General features: G+C 40.7%; 1 protein-coding gene across 2 annotated transcripts; it reads left to right on the top strand.

Annotated features, from left to right (window-relative positions):
• The first annotated feature begins 12,361 nt into the window (after positions 1 to 12,361).
• On the top strand, positions 12,362 to 16,134 carry LOC126798360 (auxin response factor 18-like). Of its 2 annotated transcripts, none has more exons than XM_050525308.1 (4): positions 12,362 to 12,929; positions 13,059 to 14,259; positions 14,691 to 15,610; positions 15,708 to 16,134. In XM_050525308.1, the coding sequence occupies exons 2-4, from the start codon at positions 13,141 to 13,143 to the stop codon at positions 15,781 to 15,783; spliced, it is 2,115 nt and encodes a 704-aa protein (XP_050381265.1). In that variant the 5' UTR covers positions 12,362 to 12,929; positions 13,059 to 13,140; the 3' UTR covers positions 15,784 to 16,134. The 2 variants fall into 2 exon arrangements, with proteins under 2 accessions (XP_050381265.1, XP_050381266.1); XM_050525309.1 differs by having other exon boundaries at positions 12,363 to 12,929; positions 15,714 to 16,134.
• Positions 16,135 to 16,147: the final 13 nt, after the last annotated feature.

Here is a 16,147-nt window from a genome sequence, read left to right as displayed (position 1 = left end):
TTTTAGGCGGTGGAGCTTCTACCATAATATCCTCCACGTCTTCAGGAGCAGCAGAGGACTTCGCTCTCCGCGAATAGTCGCCCGTCTTCTGCACCTTCTTCTTCTTCCCGACCTCTTAGGACTCCGCCGGATTAGCCAACCGCAGATCGGCGTCGATGCGGCCTACACCTTCCGCATCACTTCGATGAGGCAAGCCCTGCTCATTCGACAAGCTCGTATGGGAGGGAACAGGCAGATCCACGACCTGCGGGGAATCCTCAACCCGCTTCGCGGTTGCATTCACAGTCTTAGTGGACGCCGCCACCTTCTTTGACATCACGCGCCGCAGCATGGTTACAGCTAGCCCTTCGGTGTCCGGAGTTACGTTGGGGTCTTCTTGCTGCAGGAACCTCGCGTAGCTGATACGCTCCGACTTGTTGAAGTTCCTATTCACCGAGGCGTCATAGTTGTACATGCAATAACATATCAGTACGCTATAAAACAAGGAAAATAGACAGAAACTAAAAGCGTAACGCTTTTACTCACGATTACGGTGGAGTAGTCCTTGCTCGAACAAAAGGTACGGGTTCGTCAACACCTTCAAATCGTGAACTAAATCCTCACCTTGATACCTCCAAAGGTATGTCACACGATTCACGTGATCGACCTCCCGCTCTGACAATACTAACCTCATTTCCGTTGCGCAACAAAAAAAAAACAGTCAACAAGCAGTTATTTCGTAGCAAAAATTTAGTAAGACATTAAGACCTACAGTTAATGGCTTGAAATCGCGAGGGAATACGCTTCTCCGGGATATACTCTACCCCGTTGATAATCTTGTATTCCCATCCCCCCCTCTACTATGAAGCTATACTTCCTCAAGTTAGCTTCTGAGGAGGGCCAATTCTCCAAGACTTGGAACTCACTACGCTCGTCTCGCCTAACGAACCGCGCTGTTCCTCCGTTACCATTCCGCTGGTTATAGTCTATTTTGAAGAAGTGGGGTACCTCTGCCGCAGTAGGAAACCAACACCCCGACAGGTGGAAAAGCGAGCAGAGGCCGAGAATAACTCGCCACATGTTGTAGCTGACTTGACCAAAGGCCAAGCCGAACTCCGCCACCAGACACTGCAGGCGCGGATTCAACGGCAACTCCACCCCGAGCCGTAATACGAAGGGACTAACCATCGCGTATCCATCAGGCAATATCGAACCATACTCATCAAGCCCAATTGCCCAAGCAACGATCGCGGCAGGCAACTTGAACTCCTCCACGTAGCCAATCACTGCGGCGGAGTCAGCTCCCTGCGGTTCCTCTACCTCCGACCTTTGCACTCCGCCGTTTAGCCAACGCCTTACAGGCATTGGACTCAGTATTGGGCCCGAAGTACTAGTCCCCGAAGCACTCGCAATACACTCACGTACGCCTTGGTCTTGGCTTGGAGCGGGGCTCATTTCACTTTCTCCAACCTCTTCATATCTTGAGTCCATGGTACCTGACAATTCACTAGTTTCCCAATTCGCTAGCACCCTCGTAAAGACAAAAGCGCGATCTTCACAACGTGAGTCGTTACCACCGCTTCGCCGCACCAAGTTCAAATAGTTGGCCTCCAATTCACTCGTCCACGACTCAGAGGATGACGACGCGAACCAACTTCCCTCTGCAGGCGCGGAATCGCTGTCAGTTAGTATATTTATCCTAGGAATTACGCCGCAGCAAGCAACACCGCAGTCAAATACGAACAACCTAAAACTAGAAGTCAGAAAGTTAATTAGATCTATCCTACGAACCTCGCAAGAAAGAGTATGAAGAACACGAAGAACATGAAGAACACGAAGAACACCAAACCCAGTTACCGGCCAAAACTCATCAACAACCGCCCGCACAAACACCCCACCTAGCCGGAAAACACCCATCCAAAGATCAAACAGATCCAAAACCTACCAATTTTGACGGAAAAACCCAAACCCAAAACCGCTGCTTTACCCTTTAACCATAAAGCCACCAGCAAACAACCAAAAGCACAAGATGTATATAGGAGATTCTGATCAAAAACATACCTCAAAAGCCGATTTACACAAAGATCCCGATAAGCTTCCGTCCGAGCTTGAAGAACATAAGAGAGAGAAAATGAGGGAACGAGAGAGTTTTCAGAATTCAAAAACTTGGAACTGGTGATAATGATAGCCCTCATATCCCTTTCACTCTTTTATAGTAAACCTCATACCACATCTCGCCCGTCGATTTCTCAAAAGCGCTCCTTAACCGTCGGATACAGAAAACTGTTACTCACATCTTAGCCGTCGACCCAAAAGACATCACTCCAGATCCTGCCACGTGGCATGAGTTACCTAGGCAACGTTTCGGTTACACACGTATTAACTGCATGCAATAATTGTCTCCTTAGATAACGTCACCTCCCACGAAATTGAATCATCCACGCCACGTCCGTCCAATGCATGCACAACACGTGCCGCCCACAGCGCGAATTGCGTTGCTCCCAACCCACGACACCATGCTCAAAGATAGCGCTCAAACGTCCTACGCGTAAAGATTTACTACGCTATGACAGACGCACCATGCTCAAAGATAGCGCCCAGACGTCCTACGCGTAAAGATTTACTACGCTATGACGGACGCACTACGCTCAAAGATAGCGCTCAGACGTCCTACACGTAAAGATTTACTATGCAATGACAGACGCACCACGCTCAAAAATAGCGCTTAGACGTCCTACGCATAAAGATTTACTACGCTATGACGGACGCACCACGCTCAAAGATAGCGCTTAGACGTCCTACGCGTAAAGCTTTACTACGCTCTGACGGACGCACTACGCTCAAAGACAGCGATCAGATGTACTACGCGTAACGATTTTCTACGCTATGATGGACGCACTACACTTAAAGATAGCGATCAGACATCCCACGCGTAAACATTTACTACGCTACGACGGACATCAATCAACACCCAAAGAGACTCGACACAATCCATTACACCATCAACAACTCGGCATTCCTTAACCGGGGAGTGAAGGGACTCCGAGAGGGTCTGTGGGACCCACTGCTGATTATGGCGAAATGCTTAAATATTAACTCCCCAGTCAAGAAATTGCCTCCCTAGACTGGGAACTTGGGGGGACTTGTTGGCATAGGCTTATGTCTGCCATAATCAGCATAACTATCAACGCACTAAGGCTAACGAATATCCCAGTCTTGCATTACCAACAGTGAGCTGGTTGCACTAGCTGTGCAATGGGCTACCCCGCGGCCCAAACCGGCTACGGACGCGCCCTCACGCGTATCCCAAAGAAGAGTCTAGAGAACACCTTAATCCGACCTCGTCCCACACCGGAAGATAAGTAAATAATTGACCTCAACTCAACAATAAAAGGTCAAACCTTTGACCTCATAAGGTAAATACACTACACCATCTACGGTTACTCTGCATAAATTACCATCAGCCTAACTTGAGCATCGGAGAGTTGAAGACCACGCCACTGTGGTCTCCGCTTTGACGACTTGTGCCATTTGTGACAGGAAATGGACAAGGAGTACGACGTACTGCATCCGCAAAGAGCACATCGCATCATAACAGTATAATTCACTACGTTAACACAACATTAATCTCTAATTAAGCTGTGAGTGAGATGAGAGGTCCGCTAGGGTTAGGGGTGGCAGCCTCCGTTTGCTTAGCCACTCCGGCAACCACCCATATTCTCAAGGGAGAATTCAATGGATTCCCTCCATGGGATCGGAACTAGAGAGTGGATTCATCCATGCATCAAAGAGACTTCTTTCCAGGCTTGCGGAGCGGATCAAGCAGGGTGTTGGGCGGTCGAAGCAGCTGGACGGGACTGTGTTGTCCTTGGTGGCGGGGTCAAGAACCCGGATCGCTAGTGGTTCGACTTGGGTATCCTGGACCTAGATTTGGGATCTGGGTTGGCTACAGTGGAGAACGGAGGAGGGCAAAGGTGGTCTCGCGATGTTCGCTTGTGGGATTTAGTAATGCGTCTGATCGTTCAGTTGCGGCAAGACTCACATCTGATTGAGGTCATTTCGGCGGCGTTGTTTGGTGGTGACATGAAGTGTGGGCTAATGTGGGGTCGGCATGTGCAGCGTTGCTTAGCTCCGGTGGAGGATGATTTGGTGGCTACACCTATCGAAGGCCCTTCGGGATGGGTGTCCTGAGTGATTTTCTTTGGGCCATCTCCTTTTGGGAGCCTCACTATGTGGGGTGGAAGAGTTAGGTCCTTATGGGCCTGATTGGTGCTTGGGTTTTGAGGCCTAGTCATTGTTGGGTCAAAATTTGGGATCCAGGAGGTTAGCAGTGTCGAGCTTTTGAATGCCAAATTCCTTAGTTCTGGTTACTGAGAGTTCAATTGCTAACGTCATGGGGGGAGCTCTCGTGGTCGTTCGGATACGTGTACATATCTTGAGGGGACAACACATTGGTCACTTTTGTGTCTCTCGGGTTGCATATCGTTTTCCTTCACATCATATAAATCGGCCTTGTTACGGTTACGGTTACGGTTCTGGTTATGGTTTCTTCACAAACCTTTCAATGCTTTGACTTATGCAGTGCAAAGATAATGTGCGAAATTTTGTCCTCTAGTTACAATCACATTCAGATGTTTGTATGCATCTTGTTACCTTTCATTATTTTTACAAATGCACATGTGCATTTCGTTATTTTTAATTTCAATTCGATATTGTTGTGTCGTTCCATTTTTTTGTAGTTTAATGTAATTTATCGTATTTCATAATAAAAAAAACATTGATCTCTAATTCATAGCATACAACGGAGAGCTAATTTGTCACTAGATTGTACCATTATATACTTGCATCATAACTAATATGATCGCGATCGTGCGCGTTCGAACTTTGTCAAATTTACTTACTTTTGAGGTGATTTTTATCATCATCGAATTAGAGGATTATACTTCAAAGATATTAATCCATTCAAATTATTAATTAATAGTACGTGGAGAACTGGAGATGGAGATGAAGATGGACCAACCTAAACGTAGGGCCTTTGGTATGGTTTTTCTTTATTATCTGCTTTCATTCACATTTCCATAGGTGCATACATTTACATCTAATAAAAATACAAAAGAACATAATGAGGTGGTGGAGAAGGGTAGGGTTTGGCGCGGTGTGTCCATGTTGGGTCTGGTCCGGTCTGGTCCATACACACACACGCAGAGAAAGGAAGAAGTAAAGGACTACTGCTCCTACTACTGAAGTCACAGAGAGGGCGTCATGGATTCATTTAACTTCTCACATGGGGCAGAAGAAAACCCAGATCTATCTTCTACTCTACGACGCGATCGAGCTAGGATGCCGACGCCGACGAACACGACGTCGTCCCCATCCCCTCCGGTACTTGGACGCGTGTCAGACTCTTATTCTGGAACAGTAGTAATAAGTAACCCCATGGACGTTGATCGATCCTGAGAGAGAGAGAGAGAGAGAGAGAGAGAGAGAGAGAGGGAGAGTGAGTCAACGTCTCCATGCAAATACAGTAATGGAGGAAGGGGCTGGGGTTGTCGTCGTTGTCTTGTAGCTGTCAACATGGAGTGACCCACAGTATTGCAAATCTCACTTGGCTTGGCTTTCCCTTTCTTCTTCTCCCTCATCATCAATAGGGATTCAATAAATTCGCCGGCTCCGGTAAATCAGAAATGTTCTCAGTTGTACTACTACTGGTGTCAGAGGTGAAAGCTATTCGATCATATATATGTCCCCCCCCCCCCCCCCCCCACACCAGTATTCGATCAAGAGGGACCGCGCCATTCTACAGTACGTAAAACCAGGCCATTCAAATATATCCATATCGAATCTATCGGTTGCTCGATCTTGTGACTGTTTAGTACGGACTTGTTTTTAGGGTTTACCTCATCCAGCACTAATACTTTTACCCGGAAACCAACAAATTGCATGCTCAACATTAATGAAGACATTCTATTTTTAATCAAACAAACATTTTATTTACCATAAATTTTGATACATGCAAATTTCGAACAAGCCAAATAAGATTCTAGACGAGAATTGATAGTCAGATGATAACGAATTCAAACTCGATCAAACACATATTCAAAGACAGACTATAACTAAAGACGCTAAGACACACGTCAACCATAACAAAGACAAAGTGGCTTACAATGAGATGAATTACATAGATATTAAATTTTAACAACGGTGGCAATTCTAATGTAAGATTTATATGTTCGTAACTCTATAAAAACTATTCAGATACTGTTCAACCTTCAGTACACCAATATTGGTAAAAAAATGGACAAGAGGAACGTGTTGGCATTACTTCCGCCTTCAATTCCCCCTCCTACAATACGGTAACGAATATAAAATTGCCAAGTCATGTCAATATGAGGTAGTGAATTGATTCAGCTAGACAGGATTGAATTAATTTGGAACAGTACTTGCAACAACTGACCGATCTTCATTAAATTTTCCCCCCATGAACAAGTGAAACAAACATTCACTAAGATGATTCGAGGGTCGCCATCAATTTCTCTACATGATATATTCAAGTCTCTCCATGCCGATTGTGTTAAAGTATATAACACAACCCACATCTTAAATGTCGCATAATTTGTTGGGGCGGCTTGGGTGTATATGTGGTACATATTCTACATTACTACGCACGCAATAAAACGCAACCACCCTATATCAAACGAAAAGGAGATGATAATAATCACAAATTATGTGCATTAATATAAAGAAAATTTAACAAAATCGAAAGCTAATCAACAACCACGGGAGTGACTGGTTGTATTTGTTTTCTGGTTTAATTATCTAGCTAGTAGCTGGCTATGAGTTTAATGTGTCTGCTTGGTCCATCATCAAACAATCGAGGGACAAAACCCACATAAATTTGATACGTGACCTATACATGGATGGTTGTTAGGATCTCACATCCTTCGGCCCTCTCTCTATGATGTTACTCTGATATTATATAGTGGAGTACAACGTAGATATGAGACTAATTTAAAGGCCATTTGAAAATTTTAATCTCTTACATATTAGACTAGTAGCGCAAGTCACACATCACGGTGCTCAAATTTGGCTTGAGTTGGGATTAGTTCAACTTAACTTATTGGGAAAATATCAAAAATGATACCTGAAGTATCGTGAAAGGTATTTTTTAGTACCTACGAATTTTTGTTACTCAAAATGGTACCTGAACTATTGCACTGTTACCCAATATGGTTCCTCCGTTAGTTTCTCCGTTAAATTGATGATGTGACATGTATTTAGAATGACAAAATGGTCTATGCACAATTTTTTTTATTTCCTATCTCTTTTCCTTCAAAATTCTCACAAATTCATCAAACTGACTGAAAATTTGTTGGACTTGATAAATCATACATATATTATTTGCAAATTTTTTTACAATATTTTTTATGAAATTTGTAATTTTAAGAGGAAAATCAACTCTTATATCACAAAACATAATACAAGTTTTGGTATATATATTTGTTTAGTAATAATCACAAAATTAATTTTAAAATTATTGTTTTTCCTATTACTTACAATAAACTTTTATAAATTAATAGTCTCAGGATTGATAAAATTTATTAATTTAGCGATATATTAATATATCAATAAATTAATAATCAAATAATTTATTAATTTATTTATATATTATTAATTTATCAAGATATAATAAATATTTTGTTTCATTTTGTCGAAAAAAAAAGTTTTTACTTACATTGTTTAATTTATTACGTATAGCTTATTAAATATACTATTTTTATGTATAGCATTGTTCAAAATATTATATTGTTTGATGATGATTATATTAATTAAATTTTTTAATGAAATCCTCATAAATTTAATTTTATTATATAAATTATGACACTAATAATTTATATATTTGATGGGGTCTAGCTAAATAAATTCTCGAACTTCTATTATCTTATAAATTTAGTGAATTATTAATTTAACACGTTGGCTCCGAGTTGAGACCGGAAAAAAGTTTTATTTTAGCGAGGTTATTATTTAATCGGGTATTATTTAACGAGATTTTACTATATTTGGTAAAAAAAACTCTAAATACATGTCACATCATCAATTTAATGGAGAAACTAACGGAGGTACCATATTGGGTAACGGTGCAGTAGTTCATGTACTATTTCGGGTAACAAAAATTCGTAGGTACCAAAAAATACCTTTCACGATACTTCAAGTATCATTTTGGGTTTTTTCTCTAACTTATTATATGACAACGCCTATGTTTTTATTTTCATCCACACTTTGTATGAAAGAGCTAAATAAGGAGGAAATTAGAGAAACCATTACTTGACTAGTTGACTTGATGAGGACAAAAGTGTTTAATCTACAAAGACAAGAAGACAAGAATAACAATACTTCAAGACCTAGCATAGTTTAAAAACCCTAGCCGCTCTCTCATGCCTCAATTGCTGAAAGTACCTCCAAGTGAGATTTGATGCCCTGTCCGGCGATGGGCCCTCTTGATGTTGTCGTTGGACGGGAATGTGAAGAGATGTAAAGACTAACTGGAGCAAGGGTTGTGGGGAGTTGGCTTGTTCATCTTGATCGGGAGGAGGGATTGATGGAAAAAGGTTGTGGTGCATTGATGCGGGGCTGATGTATCTTCGGGCAGCGCATAAACGGCGGTGCTGGACTATGGTGTTGCAAGTTTGGGGTTCATTGAGAAGTGACAACTCGATGGGGGCAGCGGTGAGATCGGTAATATGGAGATCGAATCTTTTGGATATGCTTTTCGTTCGTCGGGTTGTGTTGGTTCTTGGATGTTTCAACATATGTATTCAAAATCTTGGAGTCTAGGGATGGCTATTGCTACCTCGATGACGGGGTGGATGTGGTTGTAGTGGGGGAGGTGGCTGGCCGGTGGTGGTGGTGACGAGATGGTGGCGACTCTACACCTCTATTTATTTGTTTGGGCCCAAAAACAAGTGGGTCTGGATCATGGTGTTAGGCCTTTACTATTATGCTACAATATTAGTTTTTTATTTACTACTTTTCCTATTGTTATGCTTGTATCAATCATAGAATAGGCAATTTTGTGTTTTTAGTTTTATTTTCCCTATTGTTATGCATGTATTAGCCATTAGGTCTAGGCCGTTCATCCCATAATCTCGATCTCGTCCTTAAATTCGCTGGGACGAGACGATATCTATGTTTCAAAAATGTATATCTTGTCACATCCCGATCTCGTTTTGATATAACGGGACGAGATCGAGATTAACTTAGTAATGCTGATTCAATCTTGTCCCATCCCGAATTAATATGAAAATAAAATAATTAGTATATATATAATGTGGTTTCATCTCAACCGTTAAATTGAGTATGAACAATATTTATGTTAACAACAATTACAACCCCTGTAAGAGTTTGTTTTTCTTCTCTAAGCATTAGGTAAACCACTGTTAATTAAGATATGTAGTCTTAATTGATGCTCTAGTAATGGATTTAAGCTCAAGATATGCTTCTAAAGTTAATTAGCAAGTAGAATTAAAACTTGTAACATAGTATATGGTAATTGATTAATTAATTATTTTCATTATAAGATAATTATTGCATTATTTGACAAGTCCCATTTTGGTCCCGATCTCGAATGGGATACTGGTCTGGTGGGATCACTTTAAAAACACATAATCTCGACTCATCTCGTCCCTTATTTTAAATTACGGGACAAGACCGGGACTCACCTAATCTCGACTCGTCTCGACCCATGCCCAACCCTATCAGGCATATCATATGCATGTTTAATTCGATATGCACTTATTACTAAAAAATAGTTCTATGACGCATATTAGTTTTGAGTTTAGGCTCATAACTTCTTATATAATATTTGAATAACGAGTGTGTATGTAATGATTATTCATGCCACATAAATATAAACCCTATTGGTTTCTCATAAAAAAAAGTTTAATCTACAAATGGTGACAGTTATATAGATCCAATCAAATATGGCCTAGAGTTCAAGTGTGTATTAAAACCTCAATTGGGATTTGGTTCTGGTGCTCCCCCAACCAATTTGTTTTCATTTTATCTTGTCCTTGTTAGTAGGTCCTCGTATACGCAGGAGCTAATGTTTTTGGTTAAAAGGGTCCCTATCTATGTTGGTTTGCAACATTGGTCACAATAGTGGCCCTAGTTTATAACACAATCACTACCATGAGGAAAGTCATGTATGACATTGAAATGCAAACATTGTGTAATGGAGATTGTACGTTTTGTCATGATCAGGTCGGCTTTGGTGGCGTGACTCTAAACGACTAGTTCCACTTCACAGGTGATAGATGAAATAAGATCGATCTGATGGAAATTGTATTATATTTGGGTAACAAAGGAGGATTAAATGTCAATCCCAACTATCTCATCCCGCAATGAACTGCAACTAAACTTATCTCTCTCTGTTATACTTTTTCTTTTATTTTTATCACAAAGAAAAAGAATAATTTCATTCATCAGTAATCAAAACAGTGACCATCTGATGGCTGTCAGCCAACATATAATTTGCAAGTACTAAAGATTTTAAGGTAAGAAATTTACGGTCGTGAATCGTGATATAGCTGGGATCAGCAATAATAAAGTAAACTCCTAATCATGCATAGAAACTACCACTTAGTAATGAACTTGCAACGGATAAATAAAGGTCATGTTAGAGTAACATTCGCAAGTAGATTAAATATGAAAATATCTTGCTAACTACATTCCGAACTAGATGAAGCATTACACATCACAAACGTCTACGAAGTACGAACCAAGTTGGAATCAAATGAACCTATTAATTGCACATTAGGAGTTAATTGTAGTTATGTTTCTCCTTTCCCACTAACATAAAATGAATTGCCCATACAATAACTCTATTCATTGCACATTAACATAAAAGGAGTTGCAACATGGATCTCACTTTCGTGCACCAACTTATTGAGCTAGGTAAAATTTAAATGTTAAGGCTTTAATATAGAGGAATAAAGATTCACTTCCTTCAGTATCGAAAGAAATGATAAAGAGTATAGCCCCAAATTGGTCATTCCGTAAATTACACATTTATTCACGTTAACACACAGCAGTGAGTGACGTACTCCCATTGACCTCGACGCGTGGAATACACTTTCCGTGATGGGTGGGTAAAAGACTGGTTTTGCCTTTTGCCTTGTTTCAGAAAAGGATAGCGACACGCTCGCGAGAAAATCAATATCTCGCGGGACACGGAAAACAATGTGAATATGTGATTATTAAAGGTGCCAATAAGTGGAAATATTTTAAGGCCGTGTTTGTTTGATTGCTCGGAATAGAATTAAAGAATCAATAAATTATTAGGGGTATGGATAGAAAATTTGAAGAAGAAAGAAAATGAAAAAATAGGAGGGGCTTCCTTAAAAATCTTTGTTGTTTTGCTGGCTTTATGTCTTCGTTCCTCATATCCGAAGAAAAAGGTAAGTAATAAAAAATAAAGACGAGGTAATAAGTATTAAAATGTAAAGTGGTATATTGCGGTGCTTCAGAGCAAACGGATCACTAATTATTCTGTGTCATAATAATTTGAGAAAAACTAATTAAATTTGGATTCATGTACGAGCTCAAATTTAAATTTGGATTCGAGTTTGAATTTGTTATCACCACTCATGTCCGATCTAAAAACCACATATCTAAATTTTTAAAAGTTATAAGATAGAAATATATATTTTCATATGTTATAATCATAGTAGTTAATCTCATAAATAAGAAGCTTAATTGTTATTTACTTCTCATTTATTTATATTTGAAACATAAATATGTGCCGACTTATATCAACTAAGACATGAAGTAACTCAAAATATGTGATGGATATATACATAGAATTTTTATAAGTTGAGAGAGCACCTCAACCAATACTGTTGAAAAAGACAAACCTTAGCTCTCACTCTCAATTCAAAGTCCTTTGGGTTTGAAAATTCTACCAGTTTTGATAAATATCTTAATTTTGTTTCCTTCAAAATTGATATTTTCCGACAAATATGTAACAAACTTCATTCTTATATACAAAAAAGAATTAGAAATATATGAAGTGAGATTAACCAAAAACGCGTTACAGGGAGTTATTAAAAAAGCCGAAACAAGTATATATTGACAAAAGATTAAAAAATAGAAATGATTTGTATTAACCTTAGGACTTGGGTTAAAACAAAGGTAAAACTCTGATTAAAGCAAAGAAATGGGTCAAAGTAATGCAAGAACAGTGAGACACTGACGACCTCTGCGCTCGTATATATTTGTAGTAAAAAGTAGTCTGCGTTATTAATTTTAATTTGATTTTGGTTTTATTTGGTTAGTGAGCCTTTGGACTCTTGCATGATCCAAAAGCTCCTCTGCTTTCTCTCTCCTCTCCTCTCTTCTCTTCTCTTTTTTTTTTCTCTCTCTGCGTGTCTTCTATGGCTTTTTATCTTCTTCTGTTCTGCCTCTGATTGCTTTTGCTTGATTCTTCCAAACCAAACCAAACCCAACACTACACGACGAACCAAGATTCTCTCATCCTCCGAGTTCCCGGAGAAGAGAATACCCTTCTATTTGCTTCGGAGAATTTTCGCCGGAGGCTTCGGACGACGGATTCAGGGTGCTCAAACTGCTCATCAGTCTTCCTCTCGGCCGTAGATCTTGATTCTCTCTGAAACTTGGTGCGGAGAGATTGACAAGAGTCGGTGGACTGTGGGATTCTTTCAGTTTTTGTTTTTCACAACAGAGCAGAGTGGTTTTCGGAGCGCTTTTTTTAGCTTGGAAGAAAAGTTTGGTGGCCTTTGGACTGGTTCAGTCTCAGGAAACTATGAAGGGTTTTTGATACTCTGTATTTGTTTGCCGGTTAAGGAAAATGGATTTGAAGTCCAAGAGTCCAACAAGTCTCGAGATTTTGGAGTGAAAACATTAACTCATGTATGCTGTCACGTATGCTGTTTAAGGTAAGAACTTGATTGAATGCTACTTCATTGATTTTGAATTTACCGTTTGGTTTATTTTATTTGAGTTTTGTTTATATAAAGAAAAAGATAGAAGAAAAATTCTGATTTGGGTAATTTTTGGGTGTGCAGCATATCTACTGAGAGCAGGGGGGGTTTCAAAGTTCGATTCTTTTCGTTTTTTCTTTTTTTTTTCTTTTAGAGATTTGGGGAGATGATTACGTTTATGGATTCGAAGGAGAAATTGCAGGAGGGAGAGAAGTGCTTGGATCCTCAGCTATGGCATGCCTGTGCTGGAGGGATGGTTCAAATGCCATTGGTGAATGCCAAGGTGTTCTACTTCCCTCAGGGCCACGCCGAGCACGCTTGCGGTCCTGTCGATTTCAGGAACTGCCCGAGAGTTCCGCCTTACATACTCTGCAGGGTGTCGGCTATCAAGTTCATGGCTGATCCTGAAACTGATGAGGTTTATGCCAAGATTAGACTGGTTCCTTTGAGCTCCAGTGAAGCTGGTTATGAGGACAATGGAATTGGGGGGATTAATGGGGCTGACTCGCAGGATAAGCCGGCCTCATTTGCTAAGACTCTGACGCAGTCGGATGCTAACAATGGTGGAGGCTTTTCTGTGCCGAGGTATTGTGCAGAAACCATCTTTCCTAGATTGGACTACTCTGCTGATCCTCCTGTGCAGACAATTCTGGCTAAGGATGTTCATGGAGAGACTTGGAAGTTTAGGCACATATATAGGGGGACGCCGAGGCGGCATCTATTGACAACAGGGTGGAGTACTTTTGTGAACCATAAGAAGCTTGTTGCTGGGGACTCGATTGTGTTTTTGAGGGCGGAGAACGGTGATCTTTGTGTTGGAATTAGGCGAGCCAAGAGGGGAATTGGGGGTGGACCGGAGACATCTTCTGGGTGGAATCCAGCAGGTGGGAACTGCGCCATGCCATATGGAGGATTCTCTTCCTATTTGAGGGAGGATGAAGGGAAGCTGATGAGAAATGGCAATGGTAATGGCTCGAATTCGAATGGAAGTCTAATTGGGAAGGGGAAAGTTGGTCCTGAATCAGTTTTGGAAGCTGCAACACTTGCTTCAAATGGACAGTCCTTCGAGGTTGTTTACTACCCTCGAGCAAGTACTCCCGAGTTTTGTGTTAAAGCCTCGTTGGTGAAGGCAGCATTGCAGATCCGTTGGTGCCCCGGAATGAGATTCAAGATGGCCTTTGAAACAGAAGATTCCTCCAGGATAAGTTGGTTCATGGGAACCATATCCTCTGTTCAAGTATCTGAGCCTATGCGTTGGCCTGAGTCTCCTTGGCGGCTTCTCCAGGTACTGTGCTCCAAGTTCTTGTAGTCACCTTCTATTTCCTTTCTAGAACCATAATTCTTTACTGTGGTGGGCTTGGCTTTCGTCTATGTAATGTTCTGAGCGCACACATAAATCTCTAATCTTCTGGCAGTTTCCAATTTAGCATAGAGAAATTGATTTATGGTTCTTCTGTTAAATTTTAATCTGTCTATACGAGATCCTTACTCCATCGTTCTGCTAGTTGATGCTTTCAACTTATATTATTTCCTTGGTCATATGAATAATTACATAAGTCTGCCATTGATCATATGTGATTTGCAAAAGTTTGCTGACCAATTGCATTAATAGAAAAGCCACGAGCACTATCTAGTATCTACTGAACATTACAGAAGTATTGAATTCTTTTGTTCTCATTGAAAATCCCTACAGTAATCTGAATTAATGTGGTACAGGTTAGCTGGGATGAACCTGATTTACTTCAGAATGTTAAACGAGTTAGCCCTTGGTTGGTAGAATTGGTGTCAAACATGCCTGCCATCCATCTGACACCATTCTCACCACCAAGGAAGAAGATGAGACTGCCACAACACCCCGATTTCCCTTTCGAGGGACAACTTCCAATGCCGACATTTTCCGGCAATCATCACCTCCTTGGAACCAGCAGCCCCTTCGGTTGTCTGCCCGACAAAACTCCTGCTGGCATGCAGGGAGCCAGGCATGCTCATTACGGTCTATCATTATCAGATATCCACCTCAACAAATTGCAATCAAGTCTATTTCCGGCTGGTTTCCCGCCACTTGATCATGTTGCTACGCCCACCAAATTCTCCAATAACACAATGATTCAAAGGCCTACTGTGAGCGAGAATGTATCTTGCTTATTAACTATGGCACAGTCTCCACAGTCTTCAAAGAAACCTGATGATGTAAAGCCACCGCAGCTCATGCTATTTGGTAAACCAATACTTACTGAGCAGCAGATCTCTTTGAGCTCCTCTGGCGATACAGTCTCACCAGTACTTACTGGAAATAGTTCGTCAGATGGAAGTGGAGATAAAATGGCAAACCATTCTGATAATTCTGTATCTGCACTTCACCAACGAAGTGTACAAGAGCAATCACCTGGTGAAGGTTTGCATTGGTCTAAGGACACTCGGCATGAAGCTGAACCGTTGGAAACTGGTCACTGCAAAGTCTTTATGGAATCTGAAGATGTAGGCCGCACTCTTGACTTTTCACAGTTCAAGTCTTATGATGAATTATACACAAAACTAGCAGACATGTTCGGCATAGAAAATTCCGAGACACTGAACCATGTGCTCTATCGAGATACTACTGGTGCAGTCAAACACATTGGAGATGAACCATTCAGGTATGAATCAATTCCATCAGAATCTGCTAATTAGTTTCTGTTTATCATTATATGGATCATGGTGTAAGGTAAAATGTTGATCAATTTGTTGTTGAAGTTGCAGTGTCTTTGTGAAAACGGCAAGGAGATTGACAATTCTAATGGATTCAGGCAGCAACAATGTAGGAATGTAAAGAAAGAATAAAACCCTCTTCATTCAAATTGTACAGCCGGTTGGTAAATCCTTGGTTTCCATGTTGACATTTTTACTCTCCCTGACGCTGCGGGAGAAGCCGCGCGCATACACTGATCTGATTTTTGAGCTTTCCTTAGATTGGATTTCCGGTTTCTTGGTCCATCTTCCTTTCTCGAAGAAGGAACATTTAGCTTTCAAGAATGAACTCTTTAACCACAGTATCATCTTTTCCTCAGCAGTTATGTTGGCCTTGTTTTCTTTTCGATGTTTCTATTTTGGCTTTCCGTTTCAACAATGTTTTTGTCTTCTAAGAAGGCAGTTTAAGTTGAGTGAAGATTTACATTAGACATTTCCAACTGAGT

Source organism: Argentina anserina, chromosome 6 (assembly GCF_933775445.1).
Source record: "Argentina anserina chromosome 6, drPotAnse1.1, whole genome shotgun sequence".
NCBI lineage: Eukaryota > Viridiplantae > Streptophyta > Magnoliopsida > Rosales > Rosaceae > Argentina > Argentina anserina.
The sequence above is the reverse complement of the archived record's forward strand: the minus strand, read 5'-3'. Positions and strand labels throughout refer to the sequence as shown.